Raw genomic sequence first — 26,523 nt, forward strand, 5'->3', positions numbered from 1 at the left:
TCAAACATCAGTCACCATTAGAAAACACATCTGTCATAGGTTTTTTTTTTTTTTTTTTTAAAACACCTTTGTGGTGAAGAGAAACACAAGTGAATGAAAATGTTAAATTACTTAATTTATACTGTAAAACCAGTTGTTGCAGCAGCATGAACTTTATCTGTGTAGTCCAGTAAATCATTTTATTTACTCACCCATACATAACAAACATATATCTATCTCTGTACCTGATCAGCTGTTATATCATCATATTCATCCTCTAAAAGGCATACTGACCTTCAGCACACAGTCAAACTTTTATATCAGTTCAGTTCAGTTCAGTTCATTTTTATTTCAAACATTTCAAACATGTGCCTTCACAATCATTACAAAATATCATTCCATTATTTGTTTGAAAAGGAGTAGGCTGAAGTATTTACTTATTTGTCCCTACCCCCTCAAGTTATATCAGAGACATTCTGGTGTTTTATGGACATTAAGGTCTCATGTTGATAAGTGAAAAGTTTCAATAATTGCCCCTGGCTGTACTTGGCTTTGAGACCAGAGCCCCCTGGTGGTGCCCCTCAGAGCTACAGGCAATGTTTGCCCCTTGAAATTCCTAAAGATACTGCAAGGGGTGTGGAATTTGTTTATTTTTATTCCACCAGGGGAAGCATATTTTATCTGATGATTCAAGATATTTCCAGGTTAAAACGAATCAGATGTGCTTATCATGTTCAGGTGTTCAGGGACACAATGCTGCTTCTTCTAAAGCGTGCTGTAGTAGAAATAAATATATGCTTAAGTGGTAAACTGATCATCAGTAATATTGTACATACAGTATATTCATTCATTCAAAAAGTATTGAAGTGCATGACTTCAGTTTGGCTTCAGTTGTGCATAAATTACACAAAATCAAATACACTGCTGTCCAATATAATCGCTTAGCTGAGTTCACTCCACAGCAAAACCTGAATATAATTCAGTTTAAATCCAATTATAAGTTTAATAATGCTGTCTGACTACATTTGTTATTGCTGCTTGATGCCCTGAAAATGAGAAAGAATGAATGTCTGCAGTGTGGTAGTGCAGCTGGGATGAACACCTGGCTGGATATCTACGAGATTTTTACTTTGAGAACACATGCATTGAAAACCTAAAAAAAAATAATCTTGCTGTTAATCTTGCTGGAATCAACTAAAACAGAATAGCTAAAAAAATTAAAAATTAAAAATCTTGATTCACTGTAACCGTTTAGTTATGTTAGACATTTCAGTTTGGAAAGAGCTTTTTGTCCTTCAGGATTTCCCCTCTTACACAATCCTTATTCAGGAAAGTGATCCAAACATATTTGAAAGGAACTCTCCTTCTTAACAGATTTCTGGCTCGATGCCTCCATCATAATTTTGGATACTGTAGCACTGCTGACAAGGAAGACTCAGTTTCCATGATAGCATTCTGCTTATTTAATGATCCAAGGATCTCATATTACACTGCCAAAGTTCATCAATACATTACTGAACTGGAATCCAGGACAGTGTAATGATGAATTTTCTCTCCTTATCTATTGTTTTACTGACGTATGAGCATGCTGCTTGAATGTAAAATAGATACTGACAAGATCATATATGTGTACAGGCCAGACATGCAGAGAGAAAAGACTTTAATCAATAAACCAGGAACTGGAAGTTGGAATATACTAATCCTCGTATGTGTCAGTGTACTACCTTTTGAATGTACTAATGAACATGTTGCAGACCTTCATATAGTTTGAAATATATTTTACTTGTACATAGTAAAATAGGAAAATGTCTGTAGCTGTAATTTTGACAGCAGTCACCTTAATAGAAAGATCACATGTTCTTCAGAAACTGATGTATTGTATTTTGCAATAAATATTGTTTTATCTCCATCCTTCATGATTTACATGAAGTTTTTATTCATTTTCACTGCTCTTATCTCAGCTCCTATGACATGTACCCGTTCGTCTTCCAAAAAATTTACATCATCATTGAATTAAAGTGCTGTCAGCAAAGCTACTCTGGGTTTAGTTAAAGAATGATCCATCCTTCTGAGATGAAAACAAACATGTTACTAAGCAGCACACAGTAAATAAATAAACAAATAAAGCTGCTTAGTAGTAACACTTCTTTGTCTCTTGATCTGTCAAAAACTCCTTTTTGATGTGACAACACATATAACTCTTCAGGGCTGCAGTGGTAGCAGAAATGTGGTTTTCATGCCAGGTTGTATTATACCACAGTAGATTGTTTCAATCCAGCCTGACATATTTCTGGAATGGCATAGGATTGTCCATCACACTCGTGGCTCATAGCCAGCTGGCTAGCGAGCATTTTTCTAAACAACACAGAAGAATCCTTGTGCTTGAATGGCTGCCTCTTTATTGTAACACCAGAGCTTTGCCCTGTGACATAAATCATTAATCTCTATGCATATGGTACTGATTAATTTGTGTATGCAAATGGAATGCCTTGTCAATCAAGATCATACCACGGGGATCATCTTTGGGGAGACCGCACAAGTTGTTTGACACAATGATGCATGAGATATGGCTCAAAACTGTGGGGAAAATCAGCTCAGTGGATTTTTCTTTTTTTCTATTTAAAGAACAACAACAACAAAAAAATAAAAATAAAAAAATCAAACTTACTGTTACCTTCCCTCTTAATGTATGTGGGTTTTTTCTTAGAAAAACATTCAAATCTGTGCAGACATGAAAGGTAAATAGGAAGCGCTCTTTATCATCCACCAGATTATCAGTTATTTTGTGACCTATTCAATTCAGTTCAATTCAATTTTATTTACATAGCGCCAAATCACAACCACCTCAAGGGACTTTATATTGTAAGGTAGGCCCTACAATAATACTTACAAAGAGAACCTAACAATCATTTGACCCCCTATGAGCAAGCACTCTGGCGACAGTGGGAAGAAAAAAACTCCCTTTTAACAGGAAGAAACCTCTGGCAAAAACCTATTTTTAAAGACAGATTTCTTTGCAATAGTCAACAACAACTTTACATGAACCATTTCAATAAATAAAAATTAAACGTGGAAACTATGGCTCAACTATTCATCAACAAAAAACATGTAAAAAGTCTTATATATGATCCATAAAATGACTTTACGTACAATAGCTTTTTGACTGAATTTAAAAATTAATGGTGACTCTGTCACAGTCAATGGTTATGATTTAAGATCTGCATTCATTAATATACCCATTCTCCGTTTCATTTATTTTTTCAGGTGTTCAATCTGGATATAAACAGCAATTACTCCACAGCAAAAGGAAAAAGACATTTCATCCTGCCATAAATCTTAAATGTGTTTTAACAAACAAGCTGACAGCACAGATGTAGCAGGCAAATCCAAATTGTTGAATTTAGATATAACAACATTTGAGAACCAGAAGTCCATTAAATAGTTGTTCTGGGGCTTTTAGTAACTTTATAGTGCATCACACTCCCATTAGGAGACACAGTTTAGCCAATATGAACTCGCAGATGTTCAAGTTTCCATTTTTCTAAGTTCCCTTCCCCATCTTCCAATGAAAACTGTGTGACAATCTAAGACATGTATAAAAACAAAGCATTTTTGTAGTTCAGTGGTGGATCTAAGTGTAAATACATACAGTACTGTGCAAAAATCTTGAGCCGTGAAACCATTTTTTTAACACTTTGCTTCCAAAGAGTCAGACTTGCAATTATTAAAGTGGTCTTAAGTAATAGTTCTCCATAGTTTTCAAGGTCTTCCAAAGTTTTTTGTGACATTGACCATCTTATCAGTCATTTTCAGTCTAGTCCTTGTACCCGAGGATTTTCATAAGATTAATGTATCTATGTATTTATTTATTCTGTTCAACCACTTAACACTGACCTATGAAACATTTGTGTAACAAAGAAAATGCACCTCACTTAAAGGATGAACCAGAACCACACTTTATTACTAACAGCCTATCACAAACATATCCATAGATTCCAAACATACTGCTAGTGCGGTAAAAGCATACCTGCATGGAACCCCCTTCCCCAAAAAAGGCAGCCAACATCATAAGTAGTGCTTTTAATGTCCTTCAAGAAGCTTGGAAAACTATTCCCAAAGACAAATGAAAGAAATTACAAGGGAGCCTTCCTAACAGAGTATAGGTTGTGTTGAAGAATAAAAGTGGTCATACCAAATATTTACTTTCGAGCTTGTTAAATTTGCACAAACTCTGTTTTTGCCTTCTGTGCTGTATTTCCATGTGTGATTGCACATGTTTCAATAAATTGCTGCATCAATTTCCCATTTTCCCCAAAAATATAAAGAGATGAGGGGTGGCTCAAGATGTTTCGCAGTACAGTACAGTTGTTGAAGACACACACACAGGCGCACACACGCACAAAAAAGGCCCTTTCATTGCACGGGGACACTGAGACCAAAAGTCATAAGATTTTCTGTCAACACTGAGCCAGAGTTCTGAATTACATTCAACTCTGACGTCTTGACATCACCAGTGGTCTGCTATATCACACCAAAGATGGTTAAGCCAAGAAGCTGTGCCAATGCATTTCATTGTGGTGATACTTTTTGCATCGACAGTGGGCTGCCTTAATGTGGAAATAATGAAAATTTTACTCAAAATATATAAGGCTGTATGGCGTCTGTTGTGTACATTAGCAGCAGCTGAGGATGTGGAAGCAGGGAATGTAAATGTTTATGAAATATGAACATCTTCAGAATGAGTTTGTGATTCTTTACACCAAAATACGTGAGATCAGATTGCTCTGTGTCCTACAAACTAAAATATGTTTGAGACTTCTGCATTATGCAATTAAAGCAGTCATCATTTTTATCTGGATGATAGAAACACAGACTATATTGTTTTATCTTCTTTGTCACTGATTTAATGAGTCACATTTTCACATATACAAAAAATCAGCTTTTTATCTCACATCTAAAATAGTCTAGGTCATACTACGGCACATGATTACCACACAGTCTATTACTACATAATACATAGAAATAGAAGCTTGAGTATCTTATTGGATTCATAATTTCTAATAAAGCGCTCTCTATTTTCATCCATCTGCTGCTAAATACCACTCAGTCCCAGCCATAAGTAGTGATGCGTTTGCGTCTATCCCGTGAAAGAGAGCTTTTATTTCCTGCCGTCACGTCACGTCTCCGTCTAGCAGCGGCTGTGGATGTGGAGGCGGGGAGCGGCTGTCCGTGGTGCTGATGGGAATGATGCTCTCCAGTTCTGTGCAGCCGCTACTGCGCATGTTGCATGACAGGTACACGCAAGCCTCCATCTTGGGCATCCCAAGCTAAGGCGAAAGGGCAGCAGCCATATACACGTTGATTTAAAAATAACAACAAACGGGCTCGGAAACCAAAACAACAACAACAAAAAAAAAAAAAAATTGGCAATTTGCCGAGATGTAACTTTTCCCCTCAAACCAATTGAACTAATCGCTTCAGTGCAGGAAGACGGAAACAGAATGGAAAAGAAAGGGAGCGAATGGTCGTGGAAGCTCTGTTAACCACTGTTTTCACAGTCAGCTTGAGTGGATCGAGATTTCTGAGGAATTGACAGGTGACAAAGCCAAACGGTAAGCAGAACTGCGTACCGTGTTTCGCGAGAGATGACTTTGTGTTATTTATGTTCATAGCGTGCGCTCGCATGTAGTGAAATCGCATGCTCGTGTTCATATGTGTTGGCATCTTCTTTCTGCATCCCCCACCCACCCCCGTCATGGTGGTCGCTGTATCCTCTGCTCTTCTGATGCTCAGGCTTCGGGCGAGTGTCAGCCTCTCTTACTTACTTTTCTGTTGTTAGAAAGAGACCGAATGCGACGTGCAGCCACAGGTTGTGAGAGCACCGGCAGTGTGCGGATTTATTTTTCTTTGGTTCCATTTCAGTATTTTTCTTGAATACATCTGAGGCCTTTCCTCGTGGATTATTGGATTAAGCAGTAATAAATAATCTAGTTTTAAGTGGTGATATTACCAGGAATATGACCTATACTTATATACATATCTCAGTTCCACCAAATGACATGGCCGGACTGTTATATCATCAACATTAATATAATAAATAAGTATTCGTTTATTTACCTAAATGTAAACCCTCTTCCCGGCAGAAATAATTTTAGGTGTTTTGTTTAATGTCCAGAATCTTAAAAAAAAAAAGACACTGTGCTCTAGTGGCAGATTGTTTATTATCCCATGACCCGTAGGGCAAACCATGTAGCCCGCTTGAGTCACTGTCAGCCGTTGCATGACAAAGCCTCTGCCGTTTTAACTTTGCCCCTAGTAAAACAGAGCTAGGGCAATGTTCTTCAGTGGTGGCACACAGATGAGTCAGACAGTGCCAAGGTCGAGTTATAGTTTCAGCTGAACTCATATTTATGCTTTAATATCAGTTGGGTGGACGCGTGATTGAGGGTTTTGTTTTGTTTTTTAATTTTGATTGTACACAATTATATATCGACTGGCTTCTCTGAGCTCCACTTTGGGACTGGGACCCAAAAGAGATGTCAAAATAGATATATTTTGACAAAAGCAGATCACTAACTTCTCTCTTCAAGTTGTATAGGTGCACGCTTCAAAAGAAGACAAAATAATGCAACTATGATAAGAAGACACATGCATAAGGATTAAGCTTTCACAATCCCAACAAATATTATGAACCAGTGCCATAATGTTCAGCACTATCAAGAATTTCAAATATGTCTTATTTGGTATTCAGACTCTTTTATTCGCTACAGTGCGATGCATACTAGTTGTATACATGCCTCTGCTTCACCCTTCTCCTTATCAGGTAGAATGTGGAAAGAAGCTGAGATTTCACCTACAGAAATGCAAAGGGGAATGTAGTGGCGAATTTCTGTCCCAAGCTTCGAAAAAATAATTCTTCCACTTCTTAATGTGAGCTGTTCAGATTTATTTCTGACTCGTACATACAAACAAAAGATGTCACGGTCAAAAAACTATTTGCTGCTACAGCGCACATTTCCATTGCCGTCCTGGCTCACTCTAACCTGCTACCACACATGCGCTGTAATGTTTTCTTACCCGACACAAATTAAACGTGCAGCATTTATTCTTTAACAACATATTATACAAAATTAAACATGTAACATAATAACTGAAACAGTATCAAAAATATTTCTCTATAGATTGGCTCTAACATTTCCAGCCCCCTAATTGGAGGGCGTGAAGACTGACAATTAGCGAATACTTACAAAAGAGCCAAATAACATTAACACTTCCTGTATCACACGTGGTCATTCAAATTATCTTTCACAAAACCTGTAACCGATCAGAACATATACTGTATTTTCTCATTCCAAGTTACATGACATTCTCACAGATCAAGCATAGCTTGTCAATGGGTCTTTCTAAGGTGTTAGTCTTTGTCTTGATGATCACACGCCGCACCAGACCCTTAGCATCTGGAATACACGAAGAACTCTCCCCAACATCCACGAGCTTCTTGGCGCTGACTCGTCGACCACCATTACAATGTCCCCCACAGTTACATTTCTTCTGACCTGAGTCCACTTTTGACGCTCTTGAAGCATAGGCAAATACTCGCGCACCCACCTCTTCCAAAACAAGTCAGCAAGATATTGCACTTGCTTCCAACGGCGGCGGGAGTATGAGTCTTCCTTTCTGAAAAGTCCAGGAGGCAAACCCGGCTTTTAGGCGTCAGTGGTTCCAGGTCTGTTGGATCATCTGTTACTGTAGTCAGCGGTCTATTTCTCTATAGATTGGCTCTAACAGGGAAGATTGCATAGAGAATTTGTAGGTTGCATAAGAAATTATTTCTCAGAAATGTGGTTGAGTTGTGAAGTCCAACATTTGACACTGCTCCAGCTGTTGCCATCTGAGACGTGTGGATTAGCTTTGACATTATGCTGGCCAGGCGAGTAGTATCCAGCCCTCTGGTTTTCAGGAATTTTCCAAATCGATAAACCAATGTTGTCTTTGTTTGGGCAACTTGTTTGCATGGAGCCAAAAGGCATTGCACTCTGTACAGTTCTCAGTGCACTCAGGAAAGGATTTCTGTTGAGGAAGATGATGATCGATGTGAAGGCAAGGAGTAGACAGGGAGTTGCTGGGTCAAGGCAGTGAGACAAGGAGAGAGAGACAGACAGAGAGTATTTCTGTCTAGACGGCCTCAGTTAATACACAAGATATATGTTTGGATGAGTGTGTGTTTGTAAGCTGGTGTTGCTGCCTTGCTGTTGGTCTCAGTATCCCAATGCAATGAAAGGGCAACACTTCTAGATGGACAATGAATCACACAGGTACTGTGGTTGCAAGATGATTAATGGCCTCTATCAAGAAATGCAAAAATGCTCTGTGTGTTTGTGTAAGTGTGCATTTGTATAGTTTTGTTACTGTAAATACACAGGACCATATTATCTGTTAGTTGCCTTCACTTTAGTATTATGTTGTAAGAAATGACTGACCAATAGGGAGTGTTGGTCATAACACTCCAAGGGTTAGAAATCTAAACATGATTGTTGAAATCTAAAAAATACATTTAGAAAAAAGTCCTATTGAGCCTTTTTGATGTAAGTTCTGGACTAAACTGAAGGATATTGTAGGCGATATTTATTTCAGCTATCCTTTAAAGGTCACATTCAGCTGACGAGTCCTCAATGACCATTGTTATTCAGGTGCAATGCTTCAGTGATTGAATTTATGCTTGAACTTGCTCTGCTTTATTAAACCTTGTCAGACTGATTCATCTGTATTTCAGACATTTACTGTATGTGACATGCATCTAGAGGAAATATGAATCGATGATGTTAAAAAGAGTAAGGGGCAAAGTTGCAGTGTTCAGGAAACAACAAGCTCTGAAGCTTTAAGCTCTAGCCAACAAGGAAGCCATAGAATTACTGTCACATAACAGCTGAATTTGTGGAATGTGAAAAAAAAATCATTGGATTCACAATTTCAAATCATTTCTTTTGTTCTTGTCCCTCCATTTTTATTTTATATGGTCATTTTATTCACAATTTTTATTATTATTATTTTTCTTTTACACAGGTTCAGAATGGGCACAAGGAAGGTCGCCATTATTCTCCTAGTTCTCTTTCTTTGCTTAGACGGAGGATTTGCCAAAGAAAAAGGAGCAAAGAAAGGAAAGAAGAAAGGGAAGCATGTTTACTGTCCATCGTAAGTACCGTGTGGAATAAACAACATCGTGCTGTGTCATATTGGCCTCTGGCGTATTGACTAGGCATGTTAGCTTGATGGCTCTATACACAGTAATGCATACGTTTTTCTTGTATACAAGTCGAATAAAGAAGTAAGTTTTGTTGTTGTGAAATTTGTTTGCAATCTCTGTTTTAAATCCATTCACTTTAATCTCTTAGAAAACCTAAACATTTTCTATGAGTAGAATTTGGTTCTGCTTGATTGGCTTCAGTCAGTCAGCATTAGCTCTTGCTAATGATGTTTCTTCAGCCTTACATGTCCATGAGAGCGTCTTCGGATCTAACTGTTCTTGGTGGAAATTTGACTAGTCAGAGATTCTTATGGAAACACCCTGCTCTGTGCTGAGGCAGGCACCGTTTGTCAGGACGGTGCCCGCCTCTACTTTTTGGATCAGGAGCGTATGCAGAGACTTCCTTGGATACCATTTATATGATTTTTCTCCACTGAAAATGGTCAGGAAGGACTTAGTCATCATGTTCATCTGAGGCAGCCATGGCCAGTGACCATTACAAAATGTATGGTGCACTCATCTAGGAATGGAGAGCAGTTCCTCAGCAGATCGGGACACTTGTGGAGCCAATAGACAGATGGGGAACTACTGTCCTTTGTAGAGGAGGCTATACCTCATATAAAACATTTTCTATATACATATATTATAGTGTTGGTCTATTAAATCTATTAAAAACACAAACTTGCCTTTATTTATTTTAGTTCTGAAGCATATTTCTGACCATTTGGTAAATAAATTGGAGATAAATTAGCTGAATACCGCATCTCAATTCATGTTTAAGCCATCTGCCTTTATCTACTAAAAATGTTGCCAAACCTAAAATGAGTATGTGGGTACAGATAGTAAAATGGTTGTTATCCTAATAGCAGAACAATTAGGAACGTAGGTTTGAAAAATCATATTACGAAGGTGCATTGAATAGCACCAGCAGCTCAAAGCTAGACGGTTCTGGGTTTGAAACTGCTGGCCAGGACATGGAGTTTTAATGTTCTCCTGTGCCTGTGTGGGTTTTCACCAGGTGCTCCCACCTCAATGACTGTAATTAGGCTAGGCAGTTAAGAAAATGGATGAATGGCTATTACAGTGCCTCTTTTCTATTTGGGTGTAAAACATCTTAGGGGTGGACAACAATTACCCTTTGTAGGAAAAACCCTGACCAATGTTGTCAGTTCAGCATGGAGCTGAAGCATGGCGGACTTTGTCTATTTTACACCTAATGGATCTTACTTTTCAGTCTCTCCACCATACACATAAATAGATCTCAGGTTGTCATTGCCTCTTCAGTGCATGCCAAAAGGTGATTCTCAGGTTATGGTTTAAACTATAGATGTAAATACTGTAGATCACAAAAGGAATGTGACGTAATTGTGTCCTGCACGCTGAGTTAAGTGTAATGTAGAGCTGCGCTATCTTCTTCCTTAAATGGTAACAAATGTCTCTACAATGAAGTCTTGAAATGTGGGATAAACTGTTTGATGTAGAAAATTGGCAAGTGGAAGCTGTATGACATGCTTTGTGTTTAATGCTGCAGATGCCTTTGCGGATCAACTAAAGCACTTGGTTCCAGTTTAGCTCTTGTGCTTGAGATTGTCAGGAAGGTCTCTTAAAAAAAGAGGAGGAAAAAAAGCGGTTTAGCGGATGGGAATTGGGTTTTACTTTGATCAGGGGAACCGCTGAACATATACACACTGCGCAGCATTCTTGTGTAGCACTTTAGCCCATCCTCAGTGCATGATAAGGTTTACATAATAATATGTATTGAGAAGGGGGAATTCTTTGGCAGAAGCATTCATTGCCACCCAGGAGGAGGATTTTTGTTTCCCCTTTCTCTCTTGCCAGATCCCCTCCTCGTCCTTTTCTCTCTGTCCCACTGTATTTTTCATTAGTCAAGCACATGAAAACAAATGATGTTTGACTGATTGTCGTCATGTTGTTGGTGATATTTTTACCAAGCACTGTTAAGTTTTTTCAATTTTGTAGGAACATTTGAAGTAGACTTAAACAAAAAGAACTACATAGCACAAAAACAGATTATTTGTCTTGACAAGTCATTTATACTTGTCACCTGTGCGGCAGATTGATTCATTCAGGGGAAAATCATTTCAGTGGGTTACTTATTGGCTTGCTTACTGAACTAGTGCTGTTTTTATAAAGATAGTATAATATGTGCTTTGATCAAGCGTTTCACTCATTTATCTTAAAAAACCCTTGAATGATTTTAAAATGAAATATTTTTGCATCCTTTAGAATTTTTCACATACCCAAATGTTTTATTTATGGATGATTAAATGTCAGTACAACTTAAACTGCCCTGTGTTTACTGCTCAATAACATATATTTGTATGAAAACATGTTGAGATGATGAACACTGCAAATATTTCAAAATTCAGCATGTTGAGAAGAGTCTTCCATTAGCCCAAGGGATCTTGTCAACTTCCTCAGTCATAATCTGGAAACATCCCATAATATCAGCACATTTCATTTCTAAACATTGTCTCAGTCTAACAGTTCCTTGGTGGTCCAAATCTTAAAAGCCAATTTAATCCCAGACTGGTAGCTCTCCCAGGTTATAGTTTAATCAAAGAGTATACAGAGTAGAAGTGAGTGCACTGTGCACTTTGTCTCTTCATCTGCCAGGAATTTGACCTGCTAATGTAATCGTGCCTCAAGTTCTCTCTCTGTCTTTTTATTTGCAGACAGCTGTCATCTGAGGATCTGGCCCGGGTCCCTGCAAATTCAACCAGCAACATCTTGAACAGGTTACTGATCACCTATGATCCCAGAATAAGGCCCAACTTCAAAGGCAGGTTTTCTGCTCTTTATCTGTTTCTGTCTCGTTTTTAATTTACATTCTAGCTGCAGTGCTGTCATGCTAATTAAAGAAACACGTGCATGTGTACCTCCAGATTTCTTCTAAGAGTTTAATGCTGGAGGTAGGAATGTGGAGGCATTAATCAAAATGCATTCCCTTGCAAATGTAACTTGTGCTTAAACAGTTACAGAAGGCTTGTGTTCCTGGGTTGACTTCTTGCCGATACTGCTGCATGGACAGATTTTAATAGACACTCGTGCATAGGACAAGTTGATATTTCTAAAATCTGTCTAAGGTTAGGAATCAGATTAATCAAAATTGCTAAAGCTAGCTTACAGACAAATGCACAAGTAAAAATTTGATTTTGAAGTGGAAGCATGCCTCATCTGTTACCTTTGTACAGTCATTTCTTTTTCATTTTTCATTTTTCAAAGCCCAAAAACCATCCATCGTCAGTGTTTATAGTGTACTGTACACATCACACTGCTGGGAGTACTATGTTTGTGTCACAGAAACAGCCATGAAAATAACAAAGAGGTGGCTGGTGGCCTCTTTGTCTGACTGATCGTCTCCCCAGTCTTCAGGTGGATCTGTAGTTTCCTTGCTCTGGCACTTGGCACCAGGAGCTGTATCTGGGACTTAATGTTTGATGTGTAGTGAGCCTCACTCCCTCCGACTGGTCCAGCAGCCAAACATCTGCTCTCCATTTCAGGGTGGCCTGAAATCCTCATCCATTAGCATCCATATCATAATCTCCCAAATTAAGAACTAAACTATGCCTTATGCATTACTTCGCTGTAACATGGCAAGCTGCTTTTATGGGCCCTATAGAATAATAGAATATAGTAATAGCAGCATTACCTTTGAATATTGATTCAAGTTAATGTTTGATTTGTTACATTAATGCAACAAAGATGTGAGCTCTATAACACGCCATAACTTGTGCATTAATTTTGTGACCTGCATGGTAGAATTTATCCAGTGAAACTTGTGAGCCTCAAGTAAACAGATCAAAGGAAATAATTTATTCAAAGCAGGGTGAGCGGTCTGCATTCATCAACAGTTTTATTAGTTTATGCAAAAGGCTGAGTGGGGAGGGGTGCCAATATACAGTAAATGTTTACAGCGTGAGCTTGGCAAGAAGATGGGATGATTTTGAGAAGGGATTTTTATTATTTTGCAATGCTGGGCCTTTCACAAAACCTGACCATTAATATAATCAATTAAATCACTAGGTACAATATGTATGGTTTAGGAATGCATTTACATGGATTTACAGAACAAATGTATTGTAAACTGCAGGAGCAGTACTTGATAACTGCTTTGCTTTGAGACATGGGCGAAGCAGTTATTAGACACAAGGAATACAGTTTTCAAAATTACAATTTTCTCTCTCTTTCTAAATCCAGGAATTCCTGTGGAGGATAGAGTGAACATTTTCATCAACAGCTTTGGCTCAATCCAAGAAACAACCATGGTAAGGACTTGCTGCTGCAGTTTGACAGTATTGGTAATCAATACTTCTGCCAATCAGAAGCAGTGAATGAGAGCTGAAAACTGCTTTGGCCAAGTTTTAGGGAGAATTCATGAGCATGTTTTCTAGATGGTATTAGATCATTTAGCAGTGAATCATTATGAAGACTGGGGTTTGCATGCCTCATTTATCTGATGGCTTAATTGCTGATCAAGAAATGCAGTTTGAATACTAATTACTAGATTAAACTCAAGGACGAAGCTGGGTTGACTCTTGATCACTTAGAAAGCAATAAATGGAAATTCCCAGTTTCTAATAAGACTGGTTCACCTGGTGTGATACATCCAATCATTCAACAGTGTAATGTCACAAATTACCAAAATCAACAGTTTTATTTTATTCTTCCATGTGTGTTTTACAGAAATTAATCCAGGATGTCTTTATTACAAAAAACAAACCTTCTTCCCACTTAGCGTTAGTATGATTTGTCACATTGTCACTCATAAATCATTTTTGTGAGATAAATTTGACTTTTTTTTTCCCATATAAGTACAATCACATTTTTACTCAAATGGAAAGTTGATTAATAAAAATGTAAAATTTATAGTTGTTCTAAGGCTGACACATGTAATATGTATATGACCTTCTTTCAGAAATTTAGCAGTATTTATGTGTGTGGCAGCCAACATGCATTTCAGTGTCCTTCTCCATGTCCTGTTATTTAATGTTGTATAACTGATCCTATTTTAGTTACAGAACCTAAAGTTAGGTCCATCATTATTTTGACAAAGAGACGTTATTTGATTATCGATTTTTCTTAACTTTGCCTCAGTACACAAACACTGTGAATTTAAAATCAAACGTGATTTATATGCAGATTTTGAGCTTTAATTCAAGGGCTTTTACAGACTTTTTGCATCAACTGTTGAGGGATCACAGTTATTTTTATACCTAACCACCCATTTTCAGAGGCTTACTTACATAATTTTAAATATAAGATTAGTTTTGAATATTTTGATGAAAACCCTTTACAGTCAATGACTCCCTTGAAGTCTAGAGCCCACTGACATCACCAAATGCTACATTTAGTTTTGTATTAAATATCAGATAAGCGATCTGTTTGGTTGAGATGGTGGAATTGACTTACCCATCCAAGATTTTTTCACTGCTTGGCCTTAAAAAATTCTTGCATTTCTTTTGTGGTGTGCTTCGGCTCATGATTAGTTTGCACTGTGAGAGTTTGCCCTGTGTTTCACAGCATTTGAATAAATCTCTGCAAAGAGTATAGAGCTGTACACTTCAAAATTAATCCTGCTACCTCACTCAGCAGTCATATCATCAGTAAGCCCCATTGGCCCGGTTCCAGTGGCAGCCATACATGCCAATGCTATAAAATTGCCTTCCCATGTTTGATAGGTAATATAGTATGCTTTGGCTCGTAAGCTGTTGCTTCTCTATATTTTTCTCTTCCCATCATTCTGGTAAAACGTAGTCTTGGTTTCATCTAACCAAAGGTTTTGTCAAAACTGTGCAGGCGCTTTTAATTCTGGCAAAGTCTAATCTGACCTTCTTATTCAGGAGTTTAAGTTGTGAGTTATCTTTTTGACATCTCTCATTTGGTTGCTCCATTTTTCACAAAATATCAAGGAAACTGGCCTTACATGGCCATTAAACTGCTTGTTACTCAATTTTCCAATTAGTTTTTGTGAACTATGTAAAAAATGGTTTTAGTTCCTAAACATTTTTTTGTAAAAACCCCTTCAATTAAAGTTTAAAGTCTGCACGGCAACCACATTTTTATTGTTATATTTAAAATACACTGTGGTGATGTACAGAGACAAAATTACACAAATGTCTTCGTCTTTGTCCAACAAATTATGGACCTTGCTGTATTGCCATTGAAACAACCAAATGTCCAAGAATGATCAGTGTTCAGCAGGGTTAAGTGTTCCATCATGCTCACTTTTATGAGTCATGGCACTCTGAACAAAGTCTTGGATAATATATCCTGGAGCTGGCACTGCTTGAAAATCTGCCACACGGGGAAAAGATTGGCAGCAGATAGGTAGTGTGTATTTGCTTATAAAATACTCCAGTCAAGAGTTTCACTCTATTATAGACCACTTAGGATGATAAGTGGAAAATCCTTACAAATCACAGGACCCAAAGATGGTGGAAGAAAATGAACACATCAGGAGGAAACAAACAAAGAAGAAGGGTAATGAGGAAGAAAGAGCTGAGGAAAACAAAGACCTCGAGGAAAAAGTTTTGACCAGTGAAGGAAAGTGTGAAAAACAGACACCATGTTAGAGAGAGAGAGAGAGAGAAAGACAAAGGTAAAGTGAAATGGATGGGAGAAGGAAGATTAAATCAGACAGTAGGAGGCCAAAGATCATTAAGACGGATAATGGAAGACAGGGATGAGGAAATTGAGTAGTGAAAAAGAATAAGATAGAGGAAGCGGGAATAAAATTAAAAAGTGTGATGGTTCAAAGTGTGATGAAAGCAAAGGAATAATAAAGACCGCAAATGGCGAGAATAATCTGAAGAAAGAGACCATAACAGCGAAGACAAAAAGGGAGGATCAAGAAAGCAAGAACAAGAGCCAAGAAAGACAAAGTGGAAGAGAAAAATGCACAACTCTCAAAAGGGTAGCTTGTTCCTGTCTTCCTTTTTCCCCCTGGACACCCAGCCTAGGCATAAACTGAATGAAAGTGAGGAAGGTTTGAAACAAATCTAGCAGAAGGAGGAAGAGACAGCTGGTCACCTCTACCCTCAATTTTTCACTCTGTGGGGTATCTGATCTCAGGAAACCTTCTTTCATTATTCACACCTCCCTCTACCAAACACTCACTATATTTAACATACCTATTTTCACATTATGATTATAATCTTTAGAAAAAAATGACTAATTTTCTTTGGAGATGGAATAAATTGTTGTTATATATGTTTTTTTACTGCTTCTCAGCTTTAGTTTCCCTCAGTGGTTATAGAAAGTTCTTAAATCTCTCTGGAATCGAATGTTGTACTGGCAGCTTGATTGTGAGCCAGAAGCAAGATATATTTCCTTGTCTAGTTTTTAGAGAAGGAAAAGGTGTGGGAATTGGCCCGTGTCTCCCTCAGACAGAGAAGAGCCACCAGAAGCTATTCATGTTGTAGCTCAAGGACTAGTTCAACACAGGTGTCTAAAATGTGGTTGTATAGAAATGATATCTTATAAAATAAGATATCAACAGCTTGATTGCAAGATTCCCCTTTCAAAAGAAAATAATGCATCATACGGGCCACTCCTTAACTGTTTATGCCAAATTCTGACCCTGCCTCCGACCCTGCCAAGTATTTGCATATTTTGGTTATTAAATAGTGGTTGAGTTACTTTTGCCTCCCTATCAGGTTAAAACAGTCTTTTCATTCTCCTCTCACCTCTGGCATCAACATTGGATTTTTACCCAGAGAACTGCAGCTCATTGGAGATTTTCTATGTTTTGGACCGTTCTCTGTAAACCCCAGAGATTGTTGTGTGAGAGAATCCAAATCCAGCAGTTTTTCAAATACTCAGAGCAGCACAACAACCTAGAAAGGCTCAGAGTCACTTAAATCTCCTTTCTTTGCCATTCTGATCCTTGGTTTGAATTTCAGCAGTTTTTTTCTTTGACTAACTCTACATGCCTAAATGCACTGACTTGCTGCCATTAGATAAAATATTTACACTGGCAATTTAACACATGTACCTAATGATTTGGCAAGTGAGTGTATAAATGCTGATGGACAGTGGAAAATTCCTCAGTAAAGTTAAAATTTGTTTTGGGGTACATAAAAGACACAAATAACCCTTAAAATCTACAATTTAACTGTTTTTGCTCAGCGTTAATTGACATCTCTGCACTGGCTGAAATAATAATAACAATATCTATGTTCACCAGCTAGCTAGGTGCCAAACCATGTGAGAAGTGAGTGACACGCAACGTGTCACAATCATATCAGAATTTCTATTGGCTCAAACTTGGCAGATTTGTGTAGTCTATAAACACGTATATTCTATTTATGTCATTTGAACTGCTGTATTTTGACATTGCCGGTAGCTTAGCTGTAGCATTTTTACCTGAAGGCTTCAGCTTCCGGGTAACAAGGAAATGACGTCATTCACGTAGATTACTCGAAATTTTAGTGGCGGAAATGGGCTTCCATAATTTTGACATTGCATCATTTATGTATTGCAAGTGTAATGACCATGGGCAGTTTTTTTTCCTTGTAATAAATACTAACATGTTTTAAATTGCAGTAGATGCACATATGCTAAAATTGAGTTATTAAAAATTCTAATGGTTTCTCATTGACTTTACTTTAGATTTAAACAAGCTGCCATGTCAAATAACAAAAATGTCAATAATAATATAGTTTCAGGTAATAAAAACTAAATAGAAGGGGAGAGTATACGTTTAAGGCATATTTCCTACACAAGACTGAACACATGCAAAGCTGATATTTCAGCCATTGTATTTGACATACCATCTGTCTTCAACCTCAGCTTAATAGCTCACCTGCTCCCAGAACAGCTTGAGGCCCACCATCAGTGTGTGCACAGAGATGTGTCCCAAAGCTCACAGTGATACTTTCCCACCATCAAGAATGTGGACATTTTACTAATATGTGCACTAATGAGGTACTTGCTGTTGCTGTGTTGATAACATTTGACCCTTGGACTGTGCAGTTTCTTGTGTGTTGACCGCTTTAAAGGCATTATGTTGCAGATGTAAACTGTCACTCTGCACTTAAAGTAATCTATATGTTATTATTCATTATTCAAACATATTTAGGAGGCTTAAAAATGTTTTTGTTACCCTGTTAAAGCATCTCATTCATTCCCACAGAAAATGCACTTTTTTGTACCATCCCCTTAAAGCTTCAGAAAATGTTAGCAGAAAGATTAGCATATGCTTTATTTTATTCCATTTAGAGAGTTTGCCTTTTGGGCATCATTTACCGTGAAAGCACCCAAACTGTGTCCAGTTGAGTTTACATGGAAGTAACATTAACTGTGTTTGTACTCGCCTGGTGTTACACTTAACAGGATTACAGAGTCAACATCTTCTTGCGGCAGCGCTGGAATGACCCCAGGCTGAAACTGCCAGACGACTTCAAGTCTGATTCTCTCACTGTTGATCCCAAGATGTTCAAATGTCTCTGGAAACCCGACCTGTTCTTCGCTAATGAGAAGAGCGCCAACTTTCATGATGTTACCCAAGAAAATATTCTCCTCTTCATCTTCCGTAATGGAGATGTCCTAATCAGTATGAGGTAATTTATTTACTTTTTTTTTTTAACTTGTTTTTAATCAGTGTACTTGAAATGTCGTTCAGTCTTATGTGATTCGTTGAAAATAGTCACTTCATCAGATATGCAATAATCCAGGAAAATGCAGCATTACTGTAAATTTTGCTATGACTTAGTATCTGGTTTAATTCAAAAGTCCTTTCGACAGTACCACTCAATTTTAGTTTGGGCCATAAGTCATGAATCTTCAAGTTTAAAGCTGATGAAAAAAAACTTTAAGCTAAGTAGAAAGGATTCTGTCTGCAAACAGATCTCATACAGTCTAGGAATGATCTTCACTAATATTTTATCAATACCAGCATTGATTTATGATACCAAAACATATAGCTTATGATATTGATATAGCATTCTATATTTTTTACTAAATGGCTTAAACAGGGTGTATTTATGCTTTTGCCATATTTGCTGATCTTTATTTCAAGTAATTATGAGGTTGTTTTATCACTTAGATCTGGGGTCAAGCCCTGTGATCCCTACAGTTTAAAACAATTGGAGATAAAGTACCAGAATTTCAGGAGTGGGACCGCGCCTCCAAACACGCTCCTCCTGATTCTTATCTATGTAGTTTCCCCCAGTTCTACAACCTGTTAATACTCGTTTACGTTCCTCACCCTCCCTCCTCTTTTCAATTTTTTAACTTCTTCACTTCTAATTAGTACACAGGGATCTGCTGGGTCCGGGAGCCACCACCAGTGGCCTTCCCTAAACCCCAGCTCAATTCACGTCCACGGCATTCACCTTTATCTACTAATACGCTTTCAAACCTAAAATGAGGACGTGGGCCCAGCTAGTGAAAGTAATATAAAATGTGTTCTTTCTGTTTTACTACCTAGCAGTTAGGCTTTTTGCATTTCTAAATATTCGGTGACAAGCATACAACAACTGAAATAATTTGACTCCAATTAAGGAATGAAGGAACATCAATTCAAATTTCCTGTCTAGTTTTCTCTTATCTAGTTATTGAGACTGGAGCTCATTTGGTTGTTTGAGTGTTATCCATTTATACTGCACTTAAGCGGTGGCTGGTGCCTAAGTACTAATTAGAAACATCTACAAAGCACTTAAAGTCAGTTCTGTGTCCTGCATTGATAACTAGAGACTAATTTTTAAAAAAGGATAGCGTAGCGTTACCCTGCCTATCTTGAAGTCAAGTCAGTCACAACTCAATTGTTGGAGCTGGGCGGCCATACTGAAGACACAGCCTTTTCAGCAGCCTTTTAGCTAAAGGAGTCCAATATGCTAGATATTAGAGTTATTAAATCTTGTATTTGAAAGGGATCAATAGGGTGTTACCTTACATCTAGCTTTCTATAAACAGTATACATTAAGCTGTATTTCAGGCTATTAGAGTTTATTATTGGCCATAGAACAAAGAATGTAAACACTTACATGACTTCAAAAGTAATCACTTCATAATGGCAGCCTCATAGTGGAATATTTAGAAATTTGTAAACCATGTTAGGCCTCAGTCCCAAGCTGGCGATTCCCTGACAACCTCTGCTTGCTATGAAAGAAATGTGTGTTCTTTAACTGGTTTGCAAGTGGTTCTTAGGTGTTGCTGGATTTTGCTAAGAGAAATCAGTTGCAATGAAGATACCCCTTTGTGACTGCTTTGGTCACCAGCAGATCATCAGGGTCACTTGTGTTTTCCATGGAACAAACCGACTTATCTGCAAATTCACCACCCTGTAGTAAAACTTGCAAAATTGTGGCACAAACTGGAATCGGAGAACATTGGCCTTCAAAATAAAAGTTGTGCTTTACCACTGAAACCAACACATTTCAAAAGATGCATCTGACTTCATGAATAGTCTCTTCACAGTTTCACTACGCTTCCATTCACACTACAGGGAACCATGGCAATCATGGCTTATCACTTCTTATCAATACTTCAACCAGTTATCAATACCCACTTCTAAGTTATTACCTGGTTGTGTGTGCCTTGAGGGCTGTATCCCTGGATACAGAAACAATTGACCATTAAGATAGTGTTTTGACACAATATGACAAACTGTTCTTTTTAGGCTTTACTATGGCTTTTATGTCAAATAAAAAGGAGACACCTCTTGCTACTATTTAGAGCAAAACAACCTCCCAGTGAGAAAGGAAAAAAACATATTTATCAACGTGTCAGAGCACTCCTTACGTTGTGGTACATCTTATCTCCTGGCTAATTTGGCATAGTTTCAGACTGAATTAATGTAGCATCAACCTTAGTAGTAACCAAATGACTGCTCAGTGTTCTCAATATTAGACTACATAAAAGTGCAAAATTATATTATGTAGCTGTGGACACATCTGTAGACTGAGCACATTAAATAATTTTTGACCCAGCTGCATAGAACTATTACCTGTAGTGCTGCCAATGTATTTAATCATGGATCATTTGTGTCTATGACCTGAAGTACTGCAAATTCACTCTGATATATTTTAGTCTATACTGGAAATATTTGCCTGTGTTTTCTGTCCTTCTTTACTTTATTTTAATATATTTTCTTCAGTAATTAAGACTGTAAAACTGGAAACTCAAAAGATAAAACTGTTTACATGCACAAAATTTAGTGGAAAACAGATTTGTACCCCGCCTTTTACCTTACAACAAGTAGAATAGGTTCCAGGCCCCCATGTAACACAAAACTGGATAACCAATAGAAATGTGAATGTACAGACTTAATCTTCAAAGGGATTGCTGCCAGGTTTTATTCATCTCCAAAGAGAATTGTCTGTATGTTTGCATGTACCATTTTATTCCATGTTAATATATCACTCAGAAAAAAAAACCCTTTCGGGTTAAACCCTTGGCTCCAGTGTAATCTAGAGTTTCATCTTGTGAAGTGTATACAGTAATATATGCAATGAATACAATAAAGCAGCCATAAAGAAAAAAAATAAATATCTTCTTCCTCCGACAGGTTGTCCGTCACCCTTTCTTGTCCACTTGATCTGACCTTATTCCCTATGGACACACAGAGGTGTAAAATGCAACTTGAAAGCTGTAAGTTTTCCTAAATTAACAACTCTTTAAAGTATCTCATCAGTATACACATGTGCTTGCTGATATTTTAGACATTCAGTATTTATGAGTTGGGAATATAGTTGTTGTTTTTGTAAAGTAGTTGGTTTTAGGGTAAATAAGAGCATTTTGCTTGTGTTTAGCAGCCAATTCCAGTGGTGAACACTTAGTGCAGTAGAATAAATCATCATATTTTAGGGTTGTTGTGAGAGTCTCATAGCTAATTGAGCTTGACATGTCTTTACTGCATCTTGTTTACAAAGCAGTTAGACTTAAATAAGCAACATAACTTGAAGCCATTACCCTGTAAAGCCAAACCTGACTGCTGAGATGTATCATATTCTGGATGGCTTCATGCATTTGAACTGTTATGTTCATTGGAAGGGTGGTAACGGTGGGCTTAAACTATATATATCTGTTGTGTTTGACTGTTTTTCTATCTCTGTATCTGTGCCCTCCTGATTTCCAGTTGGTTATACAACAGATGACCTGCAGTTTATGTGGCAGACAGGAGACCCTGTGCAAATGGATGCTATTGCTCTGCCACAGTTTGATATCCGACAAGAAGATATTACTTATGGAAACTGCACCAAATACTATGCAGGCACAGGTACTTTCATCGTTATGAAACAATATAAAGTGATAAGAAAGTTAAAAAGTTTTGACCATCCAAAGAAAGTAGTTACGCTCAGCTGACAGTAAAAATGTACAGTAGAAGTCTGAATGGGTATATTGAACTACTAAATTACTTTTTTTCCCTGCGCTGGCATCTGCGCTAAAATTCCGACTTTCTATGAACATTGTTTTAAGCAATATTAATTTTTTTTTTAAAAGAAAATTAACCTCAACCTAAAAGTATAGTCATATGGATATGTCTGCCATTAACTGTTGACTATCTCCCTCTTGGGAAGCCACCAAAAATCACAGTCACTGAGCAGACAGATGTATCAGATAACTTAGGACAAATTCAGAAATATTACAAATTTACTTAGTCATGACTGAAAGGTTACTCTGACTCTCCTCAAAGTAAACAAAGTAATAATATTAGCACACGCTGTAATTTGAAACATGGAGTGACTTTGAGTTGTCACAGTGCAAACTCCTCTCATTCATATTATTTCTATTTCATGATGTGTTATCAGTAGTCAAACCTAATGTTGACAAGTTTAAAGTAATTTAGAGTTTTAAAAGACAAACCACAGGGAAGGTTTTGCTCATGGTTAAATAAAATGTAAAGATAGAAAAAACAAACAAAAAAAAACCCCATTGAAATGTATTTAATTTTTTATGTGAATGTGTTCCCTGGGCCCAACACACCAACACAAGTCGCTGTTCAAACTAGGACACAGATGACTCTTCTCTTAGTATGCTGGCTAGCTTAGCATTAGCATGCTGTCTGTGCAGACTCTTGCAAAAAGCTGAAGTTGTATGACCGGCATAATGCAGCTTTTTCTGTCCTGGATCTATTTTTCACTTTACCATGAAAATCTCATCCATTTGTACAATAAGAATAAAAGTAATCTCTGAAGAATGTTTACAGGATTTTGAGAAATCTCTGCTATGAAGATTTAAGGCAGTTGTAAAGGCCAAAGTGGGGTGAATGTAGTACTAGCAAGGTGTAGCTAATAGGTTGTGCACTGAGTATAGTAAAAATAACAGTGGTAACATTCAGTTTTCCAAGAATCTTTTAATTATTTGGCTTCAATATGTCCATTACAGCCTATTATTTTAAACAATCACACGAAGGTGGTTTCTTAAGGAAGTTAACCAAGTTTTTTCTAAGTATGTTTTACCAAAAATTCTGATGTTATCATCAAATGGCCAAATGTACAACAAGGACTACACAGGATAAGATCTGTTTGTTCCCATTTGTCATGAGAATAATAAAAAAAAAAAAAAGCTATTTACTATATAAATATGAAATAATAAAATTGTTTATTATTTCTAAAAATCAGATTTATCCCCAGGTGGTGATTTTATGTTTTTATCTGCTGTCTTGAACTGTGTTTGAAGCTAGCAAATTAGGTGTGCAGCATCAGTTATCATGACAGTGTGCCCTGCCAGAAGTGAACCACCTACTGGGTTATCCTTCTTGGTCCTAAATATTGAATTGCATTACAGGCCTCAGTACCCTTATATACAATTATGTGGTCCTTACTGAATATTGTTGCTAAGAGGTTTTTTCTTTTTTAAATGTGTCTAAATACCAGTGAAGGGTAGCAGACAGCTTGTAAAAGTTGTCATTTTCCAGGCTGCTTGCCGAACTAAGAATAATAACTAATCCTGTAATAAAAGAAGTAAAACTGCAAAAAAGAAAAAGGTAATGGTACTGTGGTATACACTCATGCAGACTTATGTGAGTACAAAATGAATTCACAATGAAATGGAAAAATCTCTATCAGCCAACAGAGCTGGTATGACCTCAATGCTCTCACACTTGGGGAGGCACACTGCTGGCGATGAGTCAGGCTTTTAACTGGTTGCCATGGCTACCTGGCCAGACACAAAGATCACCTCTGTCTACGACTGGTTCAAGCCTGCTTGGCGACACAGGCGGCTCTTATATGCTGTATAAAAGCTCCAGAGATCCCTGAGCTAGTTAAATATTACTTCAGCCCACCCACTCTACCATCCCATTAGACCGACTAACTAGGCTCTATATTCAGAAACAAAAGGCTCCTGAAAAGGTCTGAATCTTATGGATTCTTATTCCTCAGGCTTACTAATGATGGCTTTACTTCCAACAGGAATGAGTGATTGAAAAATAGATAAGTTATTAGTAGGAATGTATATAGTACTTTCAAGCAAAATCACTTAAAAAAAGAGAAAATGGAAGTGCCAATTCTAACAGTAATAACTCAAAGGATTTGGGGCAGGTTCAGACATCCTACACATTTGGCACATTCACAGTAGGAAGCAGTATTTTCTGATGTGCGACCTTGAGTGCTCAAATAAGTCTCAGCTTTAACAAAGTTATGTGAAATTATATTAAAGCCTATTGGCTGTTGTCTTCTCTTTTTGCTTTCTCCATGACAAATGATGCACACTACTGCAGTTTGCTTTTCTCTTTGGCCAAAGGACGAAGTAGAGTGCATAAAGAACTTACCTTACCTCCTAATGCCTAATGTGGCTTTTATAGACCGTTCAGTGAAGTGCCAGTTCTCTCACCTGCTCTGTTTCAGTTAAGGGACTGGATGCTCTGAAGACCACATTTCAACCAATACGTAACATTTTATTTTTTCTTATTGATCTTAAAACTACTGCTGGCTATTGTCTCTAATTAATTATGCTTTATGGGAAAAGGTAAGGTGGAGCATGGGCTTCATATAGTGCCATTTCTCTGAATTGGGACACATAAATCATGTGCATGAAGGCACTGCCAGTGCCATCAAGCACATGCCTACTTAACTACCTTAGCTATGTTTTGATGAAATCATGTTTTGATATGTGACCATTGTTTCCATTGTCATGCAGGGTACTACACTTGTGTAGAGGTTATCTTCACCCTAAGGCGACAGGTTGGCTTCTACATGATGGGTGTTTATGCCCCTACGCTGCTCATCGTAGTCCTTTCATGGCTTTCCTTCTGGATTAACCCTGACGCAAGTGCTGCCAGGGTTCCTTTGGGTATGGATTACTTGATAAGTTTCACCGATCTTTATCAGTACACATTGTCTGTGAACTATTTCTTGTGCTTCCATCCAGGGATAAGTGCATAATTAGATCAAAAAGAGTGATGGGTGAGAGTGTTTTGTTTTTTTTTTTATTGGAGGAATTAGACATTTAAACTACTGTCTAAAAGGATTTCTATTGGGCAAAAGGCTATAGTAAATAAATAGAAACCACTCTAAAGTATTTGGATGTTTGTATGGATCACTGACTTATCCATCACTTTGACACCATGAAGGACTTATCTGTTGAGGTTGGTGTCATAGCCATCGTTTTTCTGTATGTGACAAATCATTGAATGTCGCTGTAATTGACAGATGGGACCCATGAAGCAAGAACCCTTGTCCAGTGTAAGCTAAATACACATGAATCAGAGCTGAGAGCTTAAACCCATGTTTAAGACCAATAACTGCCCCCTTTGCTGGTTAGCCAGTTGGTTTATGCCTAATTGTCATAACTTTGGTTTCTCTTTGCTGTTATGTTTAAAATCTAAAACATTCATCCACTCAAGCTATTTTTCCCATTAGACAAGAAGCTGATTCCTATAAACATCCACTGATAAAATGCCTTTTGTTAAATTTTAGCTTATTATCGCTGGAGGCAAGGCCAGGCTCTTGTCTTTCACTTAAATTCTTATGTTATTCTGTGCAGTCAATAAAGTGTTACGGAGACAGTGGGAATGCAGAAGCTACTTGAGCTGGCCAACAGGGCACACCTGATCCCTATTAACCAAAGTAATGAAGGAGTGTGCTGAAGCACACAGGTGCTGTTTTTTTTCCAAATTAAAGAAGCACACGTTGTATCAAGCCTGAGGGAGGTTCAGGTAGATTACTAGAGTGTTAGAACGAGCCCCAAGGGAAGTGACAAGGATTGTCTGGTACTGGTAGTACTTAGATTATAGTGTGACTTTGTATATGTACTGCATAAATCACAGGACCCAGATGAACAATATCTAGTGGCCCTTTTTATAACACTGATTGTTGACACAATTTGTCTTT

General features: G+C 37.6%; 1 protein-coding gene across 2 annotated transcripts in view; it reads left to right on the forward strand.

Moving 5' to 3' along the window:
• Positions 1-5,264: 5,264 nt before the first annotated feature.
• glrbb (glycine receptor, beta b) overlaps positions 5,265-26,523 on the forward strand; it is a 30,661-nt gene continuing 9,402 nt past the window's right edge. For both annotated transcript variants that reach the window (XM_080900717.1, XM_080900718.1), the window contains exons 1-8: positions 5,265-5,591; positions 9,043-9,171; positions 11,920-12,026; positions 13,445-13,512; positions 18,581-18,807; positions 21,756-21,838; positions 22,326-22,466; positions 25,331-25,483. In XM_080900717.1, coding sequence (XP_080756843.1) covers positions 9,050-9,171; positions 11,920-12,026; positions 13,445-13,512; positions 18,581-18,807; positions 21,756-21,838; positions 22,326-22,466; positions 25,331-25,483 — 901 coding nt within the window. In that variant the 5' untranslated portion in view covers positions 5,265-5,591; positions 9,043-9,049. The remainder of the gene's footprint in view (positions 5,592-9,042; positions 9,172-11,919; positions 12,027-13,444; positions 13,513-18,580; positions 18,808-21,755; positions 21,839-22,325; positions 22,467-25,330; positions 25,484-26,523) is intronic.

Source organism: Rhamphochromis sp. 'chilingali', assembly GCF_963969265.1.
Source record: "Rhamphochromis sp. 'chilingali' genome assembly, chromosome: 13".
Taxonomy (NCBI): Eukaryota; Metazoa; Chordata; class Actinopteri; order Cichliformes; family Cichlidae; genus Rhamphochromis; species Rhamphochromis sp. 'chilingali'.